The sequence below is a fragment of the Natrix helvetica genome (assembly GCF_964273705.1).
Source record: "Natrix helvetica genome assembly, chromosome: 1".
NCBI lineage: Eukaryota > Metazoa > Chordata > Lepidosauria > Squamata > Natricidae > Natrix > Natrix helvetica.
The window spans coordinates 158,109,261-158,131,152 of record NC_138548.1 but is presented as its reverse complement, the minus strand read 5'-3'; the positions used below and the strand labels follow the sequence as shown (position 1 = coordinate 158,131,152).

Here is a 21,892-nt window from a genome sequence, read left to right as displayed (position 1 = left end):
TCCAACAATATTGGAAGGTTACTTTTTTTTTTATGGAGTTGTAAAGTTTTGACCTTTAAGTGGCCCATAACAGCAAAGGAGACTGACGGAGTTCATAGTATTACCCTAAAGAGGAAAGTTTTAATTCTGGCTTATATGTTGAGTGAACTTCATCACTATAGTGCACAGGTGGTCCCAATTTAAACCCAAGCATTGTAACTTATACACCAAACCTTGAATATATCAAACAGTGTAGCAGGTGGTACAGAGACACCAAGGGCACAAGAGGAGGCAGAACTGGCAAATACCATCCTCCAGTGGTAAAACAACAGAAATCTCTGAAAGTGCAGGGAAGCGATGGGATTCGTGTAATCACACTATCTCATACCCAGAATGTCACACCCTCTCTCCAACTTACCCCTTTTTAGCTTTTCCCCCCCCTTCTTCCCCATACATTCTTTCAATCTTACACTATGTTGTATGGTTTGCAGCGTTGATGATTTAATCCTTACAATTACCTCAGGAACTATAAATACTGTTAGGTATACTGGATGGCCCCTGCTAAACCACCTCGCTTTTCACTGGGGCTAGGCCTATTGTTAAAAAGATGCCTCAGTCGTCAAGGCAGCATTACATTTAAGGGAAGAAATGTGAACATTTATAACCAAAAATTGTGACAAAGATGGCCCATTTTCTCTCTGCATATGCTAAAATTCTACACCCGTGGTTGGAATGTGCAAGATTCAAAGAGCACTGCCACAGCAGGGTTTCTCTCACCCTTATCGAATCTATTGCACGCATCCACACCCACATCTCACCTTAAGAGGTTGGAATATGAAATACTAGGAGAACCCGTAAAATTACTGTAGCACTCACGAATATAAGCTCATATGTACTTATTTTAGGAAAGAAAAAAAATACAAAGCAAGCTCTAACTTTATTTTCAAACAATTGCCTGGAATGGCACTGAAAATAGAACGAGAACATTTTTACAGTTAGAACAGCATCCATTTCAAAAGGTACAAAATCTCTATAGAAGATTGCAAATAATCTACAGCTATTACTTGACAATGGTGAACACAAAATTTCCACGTGAATAGTGTCAATGATTTCAAAAACTTTTGATTTGATACCACCACTGTTACAGAAATTCAAAGATAACGCAAAAGCCATTTAAAAGGAGATAAATATAATGGCATAATTATAGAGGGAGGTGCAGGATGACACAAATAACTGAAATGTTTTACAGATGCATTGTTGTCTCCAGGCTAAAAACTATCTTTCTTAGCAAGAGTACAGCTTACTGCAATATTCAACAAAATGAACTTTAGTTGTGAGACCGAACTCTGATGTGATGCAAATATATCCTCCTCTTACCAAGTGCTCAGATCACACAGCTGCATCATGCTATTCGATATACCAAGAAATGGCAACACGGGGGAATCTTGCAACAAATGCACCCACTTGCTAGGTTAATCGTGAAGCGCTACCTGGACTTAATTCTATTTCCTTTGGCAGCAGAACATATCCAACAGCTCACTATAAGCAAGGCTTTTATGATTCATCTACAATGTATAATGAGATGTCTACGCAGAAAGAAAATGTTTAAATCTGCAAAACATGGCAATAACCAGGCCGGTAAACCAAGTCCATTATCTACAAATTCTAACCTTGACATTTCCTTACAATGTACAAATTATGAATGGATAGAAAACAGCAGCCGCTGTATTTAAAAAACATATAAAGGAATGGTTTGCCACAGGCCCTGTTTATCTAATACCACTTGCAGAGAGTTGGAGGAGAGCAAGAGATCTGCTGATGCTATTCAATTGGCATGTAATTATTACAATATGAGAAGCTGCGTTACTTAACAGCTTCCCACCACATCTACAATTCTACTTTCAGGCAGTAACCACAGTGCAGTAAAGCAGAGGAAGCATCAACATAGGCATTTGTTTCATGGATTCACCTGCTCTTGGCATTCTAGGTGATAATCATGAGCCAGTTGCAAACGCCCCCCTTCTTTTACCTTTCTAGACGATCTACGCTTCATCTGGAAAATGTCAACTCCATAAAGTCACCTGTATTCTTTTGAAGATTACGTCAAGAGCAGTGGTCCCCAATCTTTCTGGGACCAGTTTCGTGAAAGTCAATTTTTCCACGGACCGGGGAGGGCAGGGGGCAGAGAAAAGGAGGGGAGCGGGATGGCTTCACACACAACCTAGATCCCACGCATGCACAAATAAAGCTTCTCTCACCTGCTTGCACGGACCGGTTCTTAACCGACCACGGACCAGTATGCCTGAGGATTGGGGATGCCTGGTCAAGAGGATAAACCACTCGGAAGATTATGTTTTATTACCATAGAGTATAATCTTTACTATGAACACATTCTTCTAGTTTGCATTCAAATTATTTATCAAACTTCAGAAGAAATATACAAATGTTTATACATACTTTTTGACAGCCACCAATTCATGGCTTCCTGGTTTCTTAGGCATTTACAATTTCACAAGATGCAGCCTGCCCTGTTTGTAATCATTACATGAAAGGTGATTGTTTCCTTTTATCCATCCTAAGACCGTAACCCCAAATAGAAAAAAAAAAGACTATCATCCACATGTAAAAGAATGACACCTCTAACAATTACTGTACAACCTGTATACTTATTTATTTCAAACTACACATTAAAGGTCAAAAATGGTACATTAGCAGGCAGAAATATGGAAAATCAATGACAGCCTCGCTTTCACAGCAACTCTACGTAGGTGAAGTTAAGCATGGGACTTTTCATCCATAGCCGGCACTCAGATAGTCATGGTGCACTGCAAGAACTGAAAAACAAAAAGAAATTTAACAGAGTTGGGGGGGGGGGGGTCCTTACCATCCTAATCCCCCCCCATTCCTATTATTTGCATATGATCCAAAATGTATCTATCAAATAATTAAGAATTGAAAGAAATTCTGAAGCTTGTGCTAAATGTTTCAGAGAAAAAATAATTTTGTATAAACGCAAGTTTTACTCATGACTATTTTGATTATATGTTTCAAAGTAAATTGCCACTGTCTAGAGTCCAGGGTTGTATTTTCTTTCTGCTGGCTCTTTTCTGCAGGTTCTTTTTTGTTTTCAGCTGCCTCAGAACCTCCTTCCTGGTTCTTCTTCACCGTGGATTCACCTGCCAAACCTGGAGAAACCACTCCCCATCCCATCACCTTTCTGTGGTTTCTTCTCTACTTCTTTCTTTTGAAACCTATGTGCCAGATTGCAGGTGATTCTACGGAGTTTTAAACTGTTTTTCCCTTTCTCTTAAAGTGCCTACAACTGGGAAGCTGACAGATCACTACCAGGGGGGGGGGGGGGGCACGCTTTGTTTCAGTGCACTTTATCTTTCTACATAAGCCGAAGTCAGACTGGGAAAAAAGAGCAGTTTCCACAAGACGGAAGTAGTTATAGGTTCAAAGTCTGTTGATTTTATCAAAAAGAACAAAAGAGATGCTCCAAGTCCAAAGCAGTAGGCCTTTTGTAGCGCTTTATCAGCTGGTTACAGCAAAAAGGAATACCACCCAAGAAAAGAGAAAAGGAGAAGCTGGCTACAAGGCATGATGAGAAGTGAGAAGTTTGTAAACCTTTTAGTTTTACAGTAGTGTGACCACAGTGATCACAGCTTCGTCTATGTTCTGTTAATGGAAATCTGATTAAACAGCACATAAAACAATATAGTATCGTGATGGCTGACTTATGGCATGCGTACCAGAGGTGGCACACAGAGCCCTCTCTATGGGCATGCACACTGTCACCAGCTGCTCTTCAAGTTTCCATTTGCGGAGCACTGGAAAACAGCCTGAAAATGGCTGAAAAACCAAGCCCGTTTTTAGGGTCATTTTCCAGGCATTTTACTGGCCATTTTTGGCTCAAAACCAGCCTGAAAATGGCCCAAAAAGTGGTACTGAAAACAGCCAAAAACAGGCATGCACATGCCAGTCAGGTGATATAGTACAATATCCATACTGTACGTATGTTTAATAAAGACAGTAATTGTTAGCTGAAACTATGTAAACCTAGGATAACTAGTTCGCTTAAGGGTACGAGGCTGATGCTTCCTCTAAGAATAGACACACCGATTTCCATCTCTGCTCTTCATGACACGTCTCCATGACATATCAGTGAAAGTGAATCATGCCCTGATTTAACAGATCTCTGCAGACAAGGCTACAAATCTGTTGCTAAGGGTTTTAGGGTCCATCAGTCCATGGATAGGCAGATGGTATATAAATGGAGAAAACCCAATTAACATTGCTACTCTTCCCAGAATCAATTGTCCAAAACAAATAAAATCAGCTGGAGCAAGGCATATAATTTTCCAAGAGGCACAAAGAACTCCTGGGTAACAGCAAATTCTTTGCAAACCACTACTGCATTGTCTGAGTAAATGAGGGGAAAAGGCCATTAATGGGATAGCAGATATGTATGAATCTTCTGTCAACGGGGAGAATTTGATTGATTTCTCAAAGACAGGACAGTCATCAGACAATTTCTGGAACACATTAGGAGGAATGGAAGAAATGAGACAGCTAGTTTGCCACCTCTAAAAAGCTGCCTCCCAATTCTTCTAGTTGACAGGAGAGTGGCCTGCCAACTGGAAGAATGATGGCAAAGCAAACAAACTGTATTTATGCCTAGTCAAGAGCTAGGTTTGCACCCACAAGACTGGTATTCATCAAATGGGGCCCTTGGGTTCAGAAAACAAAAGCTAACAACTGCAAGTTAAGGAGATTAATAAGTAAAGGGAAAAAATAAATAATTATGATAAAAGGAAAAAAACAAGGACTGAAAACCAATGGAAAAATGAGATGGGAGTCACACCATGTTCTGTGGTACAAATGGGGAGGAACAGACCAAAAAAATCTGTAAGCTCTGGAAGGTATCAAATGAAATCCTGCATAAGCAAAGAAATAATGAACATGAAAAATCAAGAGCCCAGTGAAGAATTAAAGGAACTGCCATCTGTTTGAGATCTCAAGAGGAGCTACAGCACTATCTTGAGATGTAATTTCCTAAAATATTCTCGAGTATAATGGGAGTGGGATTATAAAAGGAAATGTAAGAAACACAATTCTAGTTAAAAACATTTTTATTACCAATTAACAGTATTGTTACTTACATCATCATACAGAAGATTCACAATGCCCTGTTGCATGCTGTCTCTTCTTCTGAAGAAATCTAAAAAAAAATATGCAGATTTATATTATAAAAACCCTGAACTTGTCTAGATATACACACAAAATATCTGTGTGGTATATTTTAAAATAGTAAAGCACAACCATAATACATAATGTCATTTCTCTTTAAATTAACAATATTCCATTATCCATTTATTTTTAGTCATCAGACAATAGCACATTCTATAACAGCGGTGGCGAACCTTTTTTGGCTCGCATGCCACAAGTGGGGGGAGCGCAGGGGGGTCGTGTATGGGCGTGCCGCACCCATAATGCAACGGGCGACCCCCCCCATTTTTACATGCTTTTTTTGCCCTCCCCAGGCTCCAGAGGCTTTATAGGAGCTTGGGGAGGGCGAAAAGAGCCTCCCCTGCCCCCCCCCAGAGGCCCTCCGGAGGCTTCAGGGACCGTCCGGAGGCTTCCCTGAAGCCTTCGGAACGCTTAAAACCACCCTCCGAGCAAATCGGAAGTGACTTCCGGGTTGCTCGAAGGGTTGTTTTAAGCGTTCCGAAGGCTTCAGGGAAGCCTCCGGACGGTCCCTGAAGCCTCCGGAGGGCCTCCGGGGGGTTGGGGAGGCTCTTTTCGCCCTCCCCAGGCTCCTATAAAGCCTCTGGAGCCTGGGGAGGACGAAAAATGACTTTTAAAAAGGTGAACTCAGCTGGCCAGCGTGCGCATGAACGCTGGCCAGCTGACAGGGCAGCACCTCGCGTGCCCTGACAAATGGCTCCTTGTGGCATGCGTGCCATAGGTTCGCCATCACTGTTCTATAATATCGCCAGCAATACAATGGAATTACACCAGACTCCAAATAAGGCCACTCTAATGTAAAATATTTTGCCATGTTCACTGTACTGTAAGGCTAAAGTAATCTAAAGAATAATGTTTGCCATCTTGTCAATAGTACAAATCAAAGCATTGGGACTTTGAAATGAGGCTTGCTTTTTAAGCTGACAACTGTTTGAGCATGCTCCCACTTTCAGTATGAAAAAGCCTTTGGAATTACACATAATGGCTAAAGAAATTTGTTGCAAGAAGAAAAAAATAGAAGAAATTTTCAAAGCTTCTTCTAGGCAAATATGTTCTACTTATGCAAACTGGTCTATATCCAAGCAGTGAATGCTTGCTTTGTAAAATCAGAATATATTATACAAATCCAGCATTTACCTGTTAAAGCACGAAGCTTCACACAGCAAGCCACATAGTCATCAAAAGAAATTCTGCCATTCTTGCTGTAGCGTTTTACAATAGCAATTAAAGTCTGTGGACTTAGTCTGTATCCTAGATAAGTAGTTAGAAAGAAAAACACACTTTCAGGATAGAAAGCTTAGGAGAATATTGCCAGTATTTGGATATTCATAAATCATTTACAATGGTCATAACCAATCTGAGATAGCAGAAGTTCAACAGAGATACAGTGAATAAAATAGAGCAAGTTAAGGTAATTTGTTAAGCCTACCCCTTAAGTTATATTGCTTTATTGTGCAATTACAAAAGACTAACTTTCTCAGATATAGGAAAAGGAATACAATCCATAAATTTCTAACCTAAATTAGATAACTAGCACTAGATTTGAATGCAGAAAACTCTGGCTTACCTGTGTAAATTAGATTTCTAAATCAGTTTTACTTACCCATAGCTACAATAACTTGAGTCAGCACATGAAATTCCACAGTTCCACTTCGGTCTTGATCAACCAACATGAAATTGTGTTTCCAAGCACTGAGAGCTGTCCAAAGTTCTTTAAATTCATTATAGCCCATTTTTCCAGTATTCTGTCTCTAGCGTTATGTGTTAAGAAGCATACTAGCTTGTGGACAGATGATTAAAATAACAAAAAAGATAAATGTTTTACTTGTATGCATTCTGTTACTGTTCTGCACACTTGTGCTCCAATTTTGCTCATGTTTTAAACAGACAAATCATATAAATCATTTAACCCAAAAAACCACACCCCATTTTCTTCTTACTTTGCTCTTTTAGAAAACAATATCTTATCAAGCTACACATTTTAACATTGGTAGCTAAGCAATTTTCAAATTCAACTTGACTATGGTGCCAATAGCAATACCTCTAATTTTCTTAAGGAATATTATGGAAGCAGTTTGCCACTGTCTTCCCTTAGGATGTATTTTTTAATTCTGGGATTTCACTTACAGTCCTAGGATTTTATTAGAGTCATACATTTAAGTACTAACCATTCTTGAGAGCATCAAACAATAGCTTACTGTTGCCACCTGCTGGGCATATATAAGTACAGTACAAAAATTATTTGGGGCTCCTACTTGCACTTCAATTGATGACATATATAAGTCCTTCCTTTAAAAGAGGAATTGTAACAACAACAACAACACCCTGGGAATCTATTATTTATGAGCTGGAAGCAATCTGAATTGGAACAGAGATTTCCTACATATTTATTTTAAAATCAACGTGAGGTAGCTCAGACTTCACATATGCAGAAATGTATTTTATTATGTAACTTCTAACATTTGACAGAGTCCCTAAAATCAGGATAGACAACATATAGCTTTCAATGTGAACCTAAGCCCTTTTTGCAGCCTATTGTGCCACTGAAGTTTAGTTGAAAAAAATGACTGAATATGTAACATAATTTTCATTTTGTTTTGATAAAATAAGAAAAACAAGTGAGCCCCCTGCAAACTTCATGCATCCATTTGGTAAAAGCCATAGTCCCACAAAATTAGAAGGGGTCATAATTTCTAGCCTGACCTCTCTGTGAGTATCACTGCATCATTAATGTGTAAAAACACTAAGACATGTTTTCCTACTTTGTTTAGCTCTTTTGACAACTGATAACTGTTTCATGATTGCACTGTAACATGACATTCCTTCAAAGCTGCTTTCTGCATTGTTGTCAGCGGGCTGTAAATAAAAGACTGATTGTAAGCTAAAATAGGACAAGTACAAATCAATTTTTAATGGGGCCGGTTAAGAATATATGCAACCAGAAAACCTAGTTGCACGTATTTTAATCATTAAATGAACCAATTAAATATTCTTGTTCCTTAGTAAAATCAGACAGATCCTGCCATTTCTGTTCCTTTATGTACAGAATTACAGTCTCCATCAGGTGACCTGCACCTCAGGCAACAAACAAAAATGTATCCTAAATTATTTAACCCAAAGTTACCGTTTAAATTTTATGACACAGTGCCCAACTTAGAACAACTCAATCTGAAGACTGGCATCAGACATACTTTGTCACCTGTAAATCTTGTTAAATTTCTAAAACTGGCAATTGTGTTTCCAGCTAAGCAGGATGAAGACAAGGAGACTGTAGAAGGAAGCCTGATGCTTGTTCCTCATTTGATTTACTATAATAGTTTGCACAAATTATTCCACTTGCTCTGTGATTCAAACTTTTTTAATACATACTCTCATCTGCATTACATATTGATGTTTTTCAAGAGACACTGATTATGGAACTGGAGAAATAAACTCCATTAAATTCAGTGGAACTTACTTTTAAAAAGGACATCCGGAAACAGACAATTCACCTACATATTTAGCTGAATTTAAAAGGATACATCTAACATCGATATCATAATTCTGCAGGTCTCCAAGCTGAATGCTGAAATTGCAAACGAAGTATTAATTCTAAAGCATCACATCCATTTCAGTTGTAATTCTTAGTGCTCAAAACAGGAACATCAAATCTCATTTAAAGGATTACCATTAAAACCTTCTGAATGTAGCAATCAACTTGTTGAGAACAGAGCACCAATTGAAATCTGATTTCTCAGCTGGACTTAAGGCTCCCTTCACAGTTTTCCAAGGTGGAATGGTAATTAAGAGGGGATAGGTGACATTTGGAAGCCAAGTCAAGAATAATACTACAAGGAGAGCCAGTTACCCTTCATGTATTATACAAAGAGATTAAAATTCACTAGAAGTATTAACAGAGAGGTGAGGTATTCTGTTGCTCAAGAAATAACACTTGTAATGTCTGAATATGGCTTCTATCTTTTCCCTTCGCTAGACATCCCTCCTTCATCACATTGCACATAATCATCAGCCTAGGTTTTTTTTTCTCTTCCCTGTTCCTTCCACTCACCCAATATCTATCATGCTGTGCTTTGCTTTTCATTTGCTCTTTCTGTTTAAAGGAGTGGAGAAGGGATATGTGTTTCCATGCATAAAAGTTGGTATACAGAATAGCATTTTTGGTATGTGCAACTGGAAGATTAATTTTATATTAGTTTAAAGATCTTGTAATGTAATTACAGGAAAAGGAAATGTAAGGACAATGTTTAATATTAATTGAATTAACCATGATTAACTACTGCTGCCAAAGTCACTGGAAGTTGGGTAGCATAACAAATATCGCTTTTGTTCTGGACCTTCCTTTTTTTTAAGAATGTGGCTTCTGACAGAGATAAATGTTAACTTATACAGGTAGTTATCGACTTACAACAGTTCCTTTAGTGACCCTTCAAAGTTACAACGGACTGAAAAAAGTGACCAATGACCATGTTTCACACTTATGACAGTTGCCACATCCCCATGGTCACGTGATCAAAATTCAGCCGCTTGGCAACATATTTATGATGGCTGCAATGTCCTGGGGTCATGTGATCTCCTTTTGCGACCTTCTGATAAGCAAAGTCAATGGGGAAGCCAGATTCACTTAACAACTATGTTATTAACAACTGCCGTGATTTTCACTTAACAACTGTGGCAAGAAAGGTCGTAAAATGGGGCAAAACTCACTTAACGACTGACTTGCTTAGCAGCAGACATTTTGTGCCCCATTGTAGTTGCAGGTCAAGGACTATCTATATAGATGCATGTGGCACATATAAGTGCATCATATGACCTAATTAAGAGGCCATGTTCAGGACTAATTTCAATTATTGCTGGTAATCTTAGATTAGCAAAGGAACAAAACCAGTACTTTTTTTTTGCTTGTTTGTTTTCCTTTTGATGGGAAAGTTCAACTTGAATTCACTATCATCTTTCTTTTACAACATGCAGTCAGTAAACAACTAATGATCTAAGAGGCAATATGTAAAAAAATGAGGAATGAGCAATGCAGCTTACATAGAGAACTTAGATTAATTTTTATACCTTTTGAGAGGATCCTCCACCTGCATTTATAAATAAGCATACTAATTTATTTTCAACAGAGGTTAAAAATATGTGTGCACCTTCTCTCTTCAATGCACTTCAAAACTAGGGGGAAATTATTCCACTATTTGGATCCTGCTTGACTTGAAGACATCACTGAGTTGTCACTGGCAAAACATCTGAAAGTAAATCTATCAAATTATCCCCAAATATGGTCTCTGGAGACAAAAATTGAGTTCTCCATTACAGGTGAAAAAAGGACCACAAAACAATCAGTAAAGGTAAAGGTCCCCCCCCCCCCCCGCATATGTGTGCTAGTCATTCCCGACTCTAGGGGGCGGTGCTCATCTCCGTTTCTAAGATGAAGAGCCAGCGCTGTCCGAAGACGTCTCTGTGGTCACGTGGCTGGCATGACTAAACGCCAAAGGCACACGGAGCGCGGTTACCTTCCCACCAAAGATGGTCCCTATTTTTATACTTACATTTTTTACGTGCTTTTGAACTGCTAGGTTGGCAGAAGCTAGGACAAGTAATGGGAGTTCATTCCATTACGTGACACTAGGGATTAAAACCGCTGAACTGCTGACCTTTCTGATGGACAAGCTCAGCATCTTAGTCACTGAGCCCCTGTGTCCAGACAAAACAACTACAGGTATAGAATAATAAATATAATGACAATCTTACGAGAATATGTTCCACTGATTCCAGACTGTGTTAGACATCTCTGGAGTTCCTCTGCATCCACTTCACCATTCTGTAAAATGAATGCGTACAAATTTGAGGTTCAAGGGATTAACAAAACTGGTAATAGAAAATCAAGTATTCATGCATTCTATACAGTTAACATACTGTTCTACTTAAATTCAAATAGTTTATTTCACAAATATACCTCAACTATGTATTTGCTATACTAGTTATTTTACGTAAGTAAATCACAATGGACATGTTTTCAAAATCACAAAATAAACTATAACTTCCTCATTTGTGACATCTTACAAATAGGACACATCATAAAAACTAGTTTTCAAAACTGTTGAACTGAAAAAAACTGTTTTATGTGCAAGCATTGCAAATTATGAGACAAACCATTTAAAATAAACAAAAAACTTCTCTCCCTATTTCTTCATTCCAGGCACATCCTACAGAGTTTCTCAGGTTAGTTCAAATCCAGCTCTATGCAAAAATATACAAAACCAACAATTCATAAGTTTAAAGTTAAATCCATATCCAATTATAAAATACAAACATAAAGCTCATCCAGACAAAATAATCTCTATAATGAAAGCCTTTACATTAATTTGTCAAGCTACCTCGATATCCATGTCAATTTGCTATCTGTTTGAGCAACTGCAAATTCTCACATGGGAGAATATTCATTCAAAAAGACATGAAATGCAGCCTTTCAGTTACCGTACCATTGCATTATGATGCATTATCTTGCTAAAATGACAAAAAAGGCTTCTTAAAATATATTACAACATAAAAGTAAGCATTCTAAATATATCTTATTAACCTCCAAGTTAATTTTGCAGCAATGATTTAAAAAAAAAATTTGTGAGCTTTGCCAATGAAAGCATAAGGAATGGTGGATATTGAAAATCCTGTTGCTTGATTTGGCCTTAAGCAAAATTCCTTAATCTAACATGGGAATCATGTACAGACTTCTCAGAGGTTTCTCAGAAGTGTTTTTCCAAACTGAATGGGCATATCATTTTCCCGGCTAGATTAAAAAAAATAGGATCATGCTGATATAAAGTTCTCCATAGAAAGAAAGAAAATATTACCCATATTGACAAAAATTCAGTACGTATTCAGTACATATTTTCTACTAGACCTATGTAATTGAGGAGATTGTTCATAATGATTGTACAAAACGCAAACATACTTTTGCATTTACCACCAAAGCAAAAGGATTTTCACTGGATAAGTTCACAGGGCACAAGAAAAAGATTAAATGAATCTTGATTTCGACATTTCTGAGTCTCGTCGTCAGTTCATAATGCAAGAACACTCAGAAACTGTTTCACTGCCTTTCTTTACCCTCCCCTCCAAAAACAATGCCCATGTTACTGCAAGTTTCTACCTGATCAGTTCTTTTGAGTGTCAAAGGCCCACGCTTCCATCACCCCACTGGTCTTGCTATATGGCAGATGACATTGTGCTTATTTGACTGGTACTTCAGGAGTGAATGTTTATTCCTCCTATAAAAAACTAAATTTACTAACATATTACAGTTGAGAATTAAGAAAAATATGGAAGTCAGCAATGACGATCCTACTTTAACTAAAAACACAGAAAAACTCCCTGTTCCAGATAGCTACTTTAGAGCAGTGGTTTTCAAACTATGTTCTGGAAAACTCCCGAATTCCTTAGAAACTGATCATATAATCTTCAATATAATCAGTCACATTATTCCTTCCACAACCCCCCCCCCCAAAAAAAATATACGTTACTGTACTACCTATGCTATTAAACTTCTCCTCTAGAACTGTAGAAGAAGTTGCAATAGAACGCTGGGGTTATTCTCTAGGCTATGCTCTGTTCAATTGTTAGCATTTTACATCTGAGGATGTTAGGCTACATTAAACAGATCTTGCAATTGTGCTTAGAATGCCAGCCCATTTATTCAAAAGCACATAGGTTGATCCTGAGAACATGTTATTCCAGAACACACTGCACAATCCTTTGCTATGCAGTTGAATTCTACAGCCGATATATAGCATGTTCAGCAAAGAAAAACTTCTCTCAAGATACAGAGCTTGAAAACCCTGCTGTAAAGCAATGAAAAAAATGAAAAAGCAATGGTATTTCATGTTTTCCTCACTTGCAAAAATTGATCACCTAGTACAGGTAGTCCTCGACGTACAATCATTCATTTAGTGACCGTTCAAAGTTACAACGGCACTGAAGAGAGTGACATGACCATTTTTCATAGTCACAACCTTTGCAGCATCCCCATGATCATGTGATCAAAATTCAGATGCTTGGCAATTGGTTCATACTTATGACGGTTGCAGTGTCCCGGGGTCATGGGATCGCCTTTTGCAACCTTCTGACAAGCAGAGTCAATGGGGAAACCAGACTCACTTAACAACTAGGATACCAATTTAACAATTGCACCGATTCATTTAACAACTATGCCAAGAAAGTTTGTAAAATGGGGCAAAACTCACTTAACCAATGTCTCACTTAACAACAGAAATTTTGAGCTTGTTTGTGGCCGTAAGTCGAGGATTACCTGTAGATTTTAGTTGCAGTCAATATTTGAGATGAAATAGTACTAAATATGATTAAGAGCTCTGTGCACTATGTAAACTTGTATCTATTTTTAGGTGCCTATTTTACAACTGTTATTATGCCTATAGTAACTTATTTTGGGTAGTAATCTTTTTAAAAACATGTATACACTATTCCTTATAATTCCAAGAAATTATACTGCTTGGAAAATTATCTTTTCCACCCAAAACCCTATTCTTCTTGGGGTCTTAGTAGCTCACACTATCAACTCCATTTTGGCTATTCTTTGCTAAGTCTGTCTTAACAACTTCAAATGAAAGTCACAAGATTGAATTTTGAACCGTGCCCAAAAAGAGTTTAGTGGAATTTACAGAAATGCTCAGAATGAGAACATTAAAAAAATTACTGCATTCCATTTACAACTATAACAAGAAATCTGCTTTATGAAGTAGTTGGTCACCTTTCTAGACAAAATGTGTGGTTCATTCCCTGCCTGTAGAGAAAAGAAGCAATTAATTGACCCACACTTGTACTGGATACTATTTCAAGCAGTTGCTGCTCTCATGAAACAAATGTTGTTCTGAAATGCCTTTCTTGTTATTCCTGTCCTGTATCAGAAGACAGTCTACAGGGAAAGCAAATACTGTCCCATACTTTCATACAGTTAAGACTCATTTCTTCTTCCATGGAAATGTTAGTAAGGACAGCATTTTACAATTGAAATTAGGCGTTTCTCTGAGAATGAGTATCCTATGTGGCCACTCTTTTTATCTTTAGGCACTCATCAACAGAATCTATTTTTAGGTTAGAGAATATCCTGGCATCTATTTCCTTTCACAATTTAATCACAAGTAAGAGACAATACTAGCTTCCAAAAGCGTCATACTCTTTAATTGTTGAACTGCATGTATTTTCCAGTTTTCCACAATATAAATTTACTTTGCCAGCATAAGCTTAGAATCACATTCACATAAGGTTAGCGACTTCTGGCAATAAAATAACTTTTCCTCCCTGACTATCAGAGAGCAAACAGAATTTAGAACTGGCTGAAATGAATACTCACTGTTCTTGTCAATAAGCAACTAAAACGGATCAAAGAATATCCTATACACAAAAATCTATTTTTAATAGAAAGTACCATTAAATCCCTTCAGTATCAAAAAAACTCTCTGTGGGTGATAAAACGTTCAGGGTCAAAGGAGAATATTTAAGAAGGCAGTTCTTACACTGTCCCTGCCTCAGGTCACATGTAATTTCTCTCTTATCAACTCCTCCAATGGAATATAGCATCCAATGGGTTGTGCCAGAGATATGAATGCTTTTGCTGCTAGAAATACCATATTACTATTGCTATTATTGTGGAGGCGCTAATTGATTTGTTAAGCAAATGCCTTACTACTACTGTAAGGCATTCTTTGTAAAGAGTATAAAAAATAAAATGCAAGCAGAAGAATAAATGTAAAGAGAAGCTACTCACCTGAAACTGGAGTTCTTCATGAATATTGCTTTTGCAGTTCCACACTCTTGAGAGAATGCAAATTGGCATCACAACTCCCAAAACGCTCTAGAGACCAAATGACCTGTGGGGCCATGCATATGCCCTTTGATGAATCTTTACTATAACCTTTTAACCAGTCCTTTCGCCCAGATTATACAGATATGGCTTCTGTATTTCTCAATACCTAGTCACATATAATGTACAGACCTCTTCCAAACTGAAACTGGATGGACATTCACTTAAACACCGATTCACTATGTTTTTATTATATAAAGCTTGATGTACTGTAGCTATTCTAGGTTGCCAGATAGCCCTACAAATAAAATTGGCTGAAGATCATAGTCTAATTAATGAGGTCAAAAATCAAATTTATAGTAGCCCTCCCATTCCTCTTACGCAGAAAGTACAAGATTTAATTATTTAAAATGTTACCATAGGAAGGTAGCTTTATATTGCTTGCCTAAATCTACATTTAAAAGTAGATTATGGATTCCATGCAAACAAACAGATTAGTTGAAGGTGAATTTCTCCATTCTTCCTCTCAGTCCAGCTGGATATTATGTTGGTCACAAATGGGGGGGAAAGTTATTTCCTTTTCTGCTATTGAGCTGTTTAATACCTATAAAACTTTAGAAACAAGCCTAAAAAGCTAGCAATCGACATGGTAGTAGCTGTAGATGAAAAGCTATCTTGTGCTCTATGGCCAGTCATATTTAAAAAATTACAGGCAAGCAATTCTGTAAGGTCATTTATAAGGTGTAATACCAATAATACTGTCAATATATCCATTGCCAAACAAAACCCTGAGATGATGGGATATTTCTAACCCTGATCAGCAGAAAAAAAAAGTGACTGTCTTTCAAAACTTTAGAATTACTTAAACTGACCTACCTGTCCAGCAGTAGCACTGAAGAATGCCCACAAGGGATCAACAGCAGCACCAGCATAGGCACCAGAATAAACAGAATATCCAGTAGATCCATCATGGGCTACAGCAGTTTGTACCCCTCTAGGGACCGGTTGTCCCACTGCCATTTGCATTGGCATCTGACCGTGGTAAGCACCATACTTTTAACAAAAAGAAGAGATATATTTTACTATGTTCATCAGCCTAGCACAAAGCATGTATGCACACACACCCCAACTTGCGAAAACACCTTCTCTAATATAAAATTAAAATATCAGTTTTTAAATATTCAAAATCCAGTGAAGCATGCTTGAAAGCTATGTTTCATTACTATGTAAGCAATATATTATATTGGTTACATAATAAAACATAGCTTTCACAATACAGTTAGTCCTCACTTAATGATGTCCCTGTTTATCAATCATTCTAAATTAGGAAAACACTGAAAAAGTAACTTTATGACCAGTCCAGGTACTTACAATCATTGCAAAATTTCTGCAGTCATGCGATTGAGATTTGAACATTTCATAACCAGCAGATATTTACAACTGTTGCAGTGTCCTATAGTCACATGATCACCTTTGTGTATTTCACAACCAGCTTGCAACAAGCAAAGTCAATGGGGGAAACTGGGTTCATTTAACAGCTGCCTTGCTTAGCAATGGAAATGTTGAGCTCAATTGTAGTCGTAAGTCAAGAACTACCCATATTTGCCAATAGATAGAACCAAAGACCCTTTATTCTATATCTTTTAAATATTAGAGGTGGTGTTAAGCTATTGAAAACGCTTATACTTGTCTTGATGAAAGGGAGAATGAATATTTCTATTTTTTTCTTTATATACAGCACATTCGGAAAGTATCTAGACTCCCTTCACTCTTGTCAATTATGTTATGCTACAGCCTGATTCTACAGTTGTTGAAATTCATTTTCCCCCCTCAATATTTTACACTCAGTGCCCCCAGAATGACAAAGTGAAAACAGAATTTTAGAAATCTCTGTAAATTTATCAAAAAGAACAAACTGAAATATCACATTGGCATAAGAATTCAGACTGTTTGCAACAACACTTGAAATTTAGATTCAGTGCCTCGCAGTTCTCTTGATAATTGTTGAACATGTTTCTACACCTTGATTGGAGTCTAGCTATGATAAACTAAATTGATTGGACATGATTTGCACACACACACATCTCTCTATAGAAGGCCTCACAGCTGACAAAGGCAGACTGTAGCAGAGCAAAAACCACGAGGCCAAAGGAACTGCCTGCCTCAGAGACAGGATTATTGCAAGGCACAGATCTGGGGAAGGCTGCAATAAAATTTCTGCTGCAGTGAAGTTTCCTAAGAGCACAGTGGTCTCCATAATTCTCAAATGGAAGAGGTTTGGCACAAGCAGGATTCTTCCAAGAGCTGGTTGCCCTGTCAAACTGAGCAATTGGGGGAGAAGGGCCTTAGTAAAAGAGATGACCAAGAATCCAATGGTCACTCTGACTGAGCTCCAAAGATCCTGTGTGGAGATGAGACAGAGTTCCAGAAGGACAACCATTACTGCGGCCCTCCACCAATTTGGGCAGAGCGACTCGAGGGAAGCTTCTTCTCAGTGCAATACACATGAAAGCCCATTTGGAGTTTGCAGAAAGAAAGAAAAAAGCACCTCAGGAGTCCCAGACTGTGAGGAACAAGATTCTCTGGTCTGATGAAACCAAGATTGAACTGTATGGCCTCAATTCTAAATTTTATGTCTGGAGGAAGCCTGCCCAATATCATTCCAACAGTGAAGCATGATGGTGGCAGCACCATGCCATGGGGGCGCTTTGCAGAAGCAGGTACTGGGAGACTGGTCAGGATTGAGGGAAAGCTGAATAGAGCAAAGTACAGGAATATCCCCAATGAAAACCTGTTCTATGGCACTCAGAACCTAAGGCTGGGCCAAAGGTTCACTTTCCAACATGACAATGATCCTAAGCACACAGCCAAGATAACACAGAAGTGCCTGAATGACAATTCTGTGAATGTGCTAGAGTGGTCCAGCCAGAGCCCTGACTTGAACCCTAGTGAATATATCTGGAAGGACCTGAAAATGGCTGTCCACCAATGTTCACCATCCAACCTGACTGAGCTTGCAAGGATTTGCAAGGCAGAATTGCAGAAAATCCCCCAATCCAGATGTGCAAAGCTTGTTGCATCATATCCAAAAATTCTTGAGACTGTAATTGCTGCCAAAGGTGCTTCAACAAAGTACTGAGTGAAGGGTCTGAATATTTATGCCAATGTGATATTTCAGGTTTTTTTCTTTTTAAGAAACTTTTAAAAATTTCTAAAATTCTGTTTTTACTTTGTCATTATGGGATAGTGAGTATAGATTAATGAAAAAAAATGAATTTCAACAACTGCAGAATCAGGCTGCAGCATAACAAAATAGACAAAAGTGAAAGGGATCTGAATACTTTCTGAATGCACTGTATTTCCCCCCTTTTGCTATCCTTCTCTTTTTTCCTTTTTGCATTTTTTTTCTTGTTTATATTTTGTATCTTTGTATTATTAAAAAAATCTTAAATATTAAAACTCTTAAATGATCAGTGTAACAGCAACAAATTTTCTTCCCATTTCAATGTAGGATAACAAGGGTTTTCCTGTTTCAGGAAACAAGTCTTAATGTATTTTAATATAATAAGAATATGTTAAAATATGTTTAAAATATACAAATAAAGCTGTGCTAACCCTGTTCTTCATTTAACATTAGATCAAGACCCAGAGGAGACAACATGTGGCAGCAAATTACCAACATAACTATAAAAAAAAGCTGAACAGGGCCGTATCAAGTAAATGCTTGGATAGACCACCATTCAGAAATTCCAGAGTTATAAACTAAATTGGGAACTTGATAAAACATCTCAGAAAGTAGTAACTACAAATCCCATCGTTCTCCTGCCAAGAAAACTGCATGGATTTGTTACCTTGACTTAAAAATATTTCCATTGTTTTCCTTAGTATATAACCTGTTTCCTATATTATTTCTTTCTTGGTTAAATTAAGAGTTCCGTGCCACCAAATAATTTTGGTAAATGGCAAATTGCTTCCATATTGCAAGGGAACAACACAGATATGTTGACGGTGTCCCCAGAACTCAAAATAGGTTTGTTAGAAGCCTTAGAAATGAGGCAGGAAAATTGTCTGGAATATTGTAGAAAGAAACACTTCACCTCACCTTCTTACCTTTCTACTTCTATTGGTATGTTATGACTATAAATTTGTTGGTTATACAGTTATTCCTTGACTTACGACCACAATTGAGCCCAAAATTGTTAAGTGAAACATTCGTTAAGTCAGTTTTGCCCCATGTTATGACCTTTCTTGCCACAAGTAAGTGAATCATTAATTCCTGGTTGTTAAATGAATTTGGCTTCCCCACTGACTTTGCTTGTGAGTTCACAAAAGGGGATCACATGACCTTGAGACACAACAACGGTCATAAGTATGGACCAGTTACCAAGCATCTGAACTTTGATCACATAATGATGGGGATGCTGCAAAGGTGGTAACTATGAAAAATGATTGTATATCACGTTTTTCAGTGCCGTTGTAATTTTGAACAGTCACTAAACAAACTGTTTCAAGTTGAGGGCTACCTGTATCTTATGATTTATGATTTATCACTTTGTTGCTTGTATGTATACTAAAACTTATGCTTTGCAGACAAATTCCTTGTGGGTACACGCTTGGCCAATAAAGAATATTCTAATAGGCACAGAAGCGTTTTTTAAAAGGTTATTTCCTAGGATAAAAATGAAGAGGCTCATGCAGGTACTCAACTTATGACCATAATGGAGCCCAAAATTTATGTTACTAAGGGAGAAATTAGTTAAATGAGTTTTGCCCCATGTTACGACCTTTCTTGCCACAGTTGTTAAGTGAATTCACCACAGTTATTAAGTGAATTTGGCTTCACCATCGATTTTGCTCATCAGAAAGTCTCAAAATGCGATCTCACATGACCCGTGCGACCATCATAAGTGTGAGTCAGTCGTCCAGCCTCCAAATGTAAATCACGTGACCATGGAGGTGCTGCAACAGTTGTATAAGTGTGAAAAACAGGTTGTAAGTCACTTTTTTCCAGTGCCGTCGTAACTTTGAATGGTCACTAAATGAACTGTTGTTAAGTCAAGGTACTACCCACAGAACTCCTTTACTTGCTTGACTCCATCACCTTTATACTATAACAGAGGAAGATACACGTTTGAACATTCTTCATCGTTAAGTTTAGTCGCTCAGCGAACCGTTATAAGTTGAGGACCATCGGATGAGGATATCATTAGGAAAATTTGGGATTGTGCCAAAATGGATAGATTAACCTTAAAAATTAAAGATAAAGAAGACTCGAAATATTACCGGACATGGAATAAATTTTATGAATGGATAAAGACAAGAGGTAGAAGAAATGAGAGAGAAAATAAGTTTACAAATGTCAATAATTGTTAGCATGGAAAATAAAGATGCATAAAACTATGACTATAGTAAGGGAAAAATTGTAAATCGGCTAATGTTAAGTAGAAATTTAGTTAAAGATCTTTTTCTTCACTCTTTTTGGTCATACTACAATAATTACTATTATATTAATGTTATAGTTACTAGTTTGTGGCTTAAGATTTACTATTAACCTTTCATTGGCTTTGCTTTATATGTAATTATTATCCTGACATGTCACTGTCTTTTCAATTAAAATACAAAAAAGAACATCTTTCATCGTTAAGTTTGGCCACTCAGCAAAACCGTTATAAATCGAGGACCACCTGTGCAGCCTATGTATATATGGTATCTGCAATTTACTCCCAACCTAGTCACCTCCTGCAACCCTACGGGTGGAAAATGATATTGTAAGTCCATTCCCTTCGTAGGCCGCCATAACATCTCCCAGTCAAAGACAAGGAGTTGGGGGGGGGGGGGAAGAGGCACCGGTCGGGTTTGGGGGGAAGAAGGAAGACGAAGAGAAGACATTTTATAGAACCTGGAGTCTCTGAGGGCGAGGGAACCCAAGCGAGGAGACCCACCAACAAAAGGCGAGAAAGCGAAAATGGCTTTTGAAAACCAAAGACGGGCAACCAGCCTTCCAAACTAAGTACGGAAAGAAGAAGCAGCAGCTCGGCGGGCTCTGCGCCTTCCCGTTTGCCTTACTCACCGCTCCAAACGCGGGATACGTCATGCCGAATCTGCGAGAGACGAACCGTTAAAAACGGTCACAGCCGACTTCGAAGCTCGGCGGGGTTCTAAATCCGCCACAAACGCCTCTTAAGTTTCCCCCCCAAAAGGCCGCAGTCGCCGCCTTCTCTTTCCTTGAGTCGCTCTACAATGAGGCGGGACTTCCTTTCCCCCCCGCTAGCCCTCTTGTATCGCCTTCCTCTATTGGATAAGGCGGTCGTCCACTTCCTGCTCGGGGCCGCTTCGCAAGATGAGGAAGCGGGGAGAGCGGAAGAGGTGTATATGGTGGGGGGAGGGGGGAAGGAGTTAAGAAGGAAGTCCCGCCTACTCCGGAAATGATCGTTGAGGAAAAAGAGGAAGGCGCGGTTGTAGTTTCGGAAAAGAGCGGAAGTCAGCGTGGCTGTATTCTCCTTAAAAGGCAGGGACGCATTGTGTATTTCCTTGATAAAGAGATTATGCGAGAAAGTTAAGCCCGCTATCGAAATCAGTGATACCAACGAAATAGATGAATGACGGATGTCAGTTTTTTTTGACAATAGTGTTGCTTGTGCTGAGTACCTATTTTGTAAACGATTGACAAATCAAAAAAATAAATAAATAATCGTTCCTCTATTGGGGGAATAGTTTCCTTGCAGGAGTTTCCTGAGTATCGTCTATCTGAAAATGGATGGATCCTTTTTTTAAAAAAAAATTATGATGAACTGAAAAGTCCACTTTACCTTCGGCCAACAAAGTATTACTCTTGATATCTCAAAATTGTTATTC

At 38.2% G+C, this 21,892-nt stretch overlaps 1 protein-coding gene across 1 annotated transcript; it reads right to left on the bottom strand.

Annotated features, from left to right (window-relative positions):
• Positions 1–897: 897 nt before the first annotated feature.
• Positions 898–21,370, bottom strand: GCA (grancalcin). The gene is made up of 8 exons (XM_081944643.1): positions 21,108–21,370; positions 15,914–16,090; positions 10,972–11,041; positions 8,748–8,791; positions 6,830–6,977; positions 6,364–6,477; positions 5,142–5,200; positions 898–2,813 (listed from the first exon to the last, which is right to left on the bottom strand). The coding sequence occupies exons 1-8, from the start codon at positions 21,129–21,131 to the stop codon at positions 2,787–2,789; spliced, it is 663 nt and encodes a 220-aa protein (XP_081800769.1). The 5' UTR covers positions 21,132–21,370; the 3' UTR covers positions 898–2,786.
• Between the last annotated feature and the right edge of the window lie 522 nt (positions 21,371–21,892).

Excerpts from the sequence above, each read along its gene's own strand:
- GCA (XM_081944643.1), bottom strand. The coding sequence starts at position 21,131 with ATGACGTATCCCGCGTTTGGAGCG. Across the intron at positions 11,042-15,913 it reads TCAGTGCTACTGCTGGACAG|AATGGTGAAGTGGATGCAGA; the intron begins GTAGGTCAGTTT and ends TTCATTTTACAG. Across the intron at positions 8,792-10,971 it reads AATCAGTGGAACATATTCTC|CATTCAGCTTGGAGACCTGC; the intron begins GTAAGATTGTCA and ends TTGCAATTTCAG.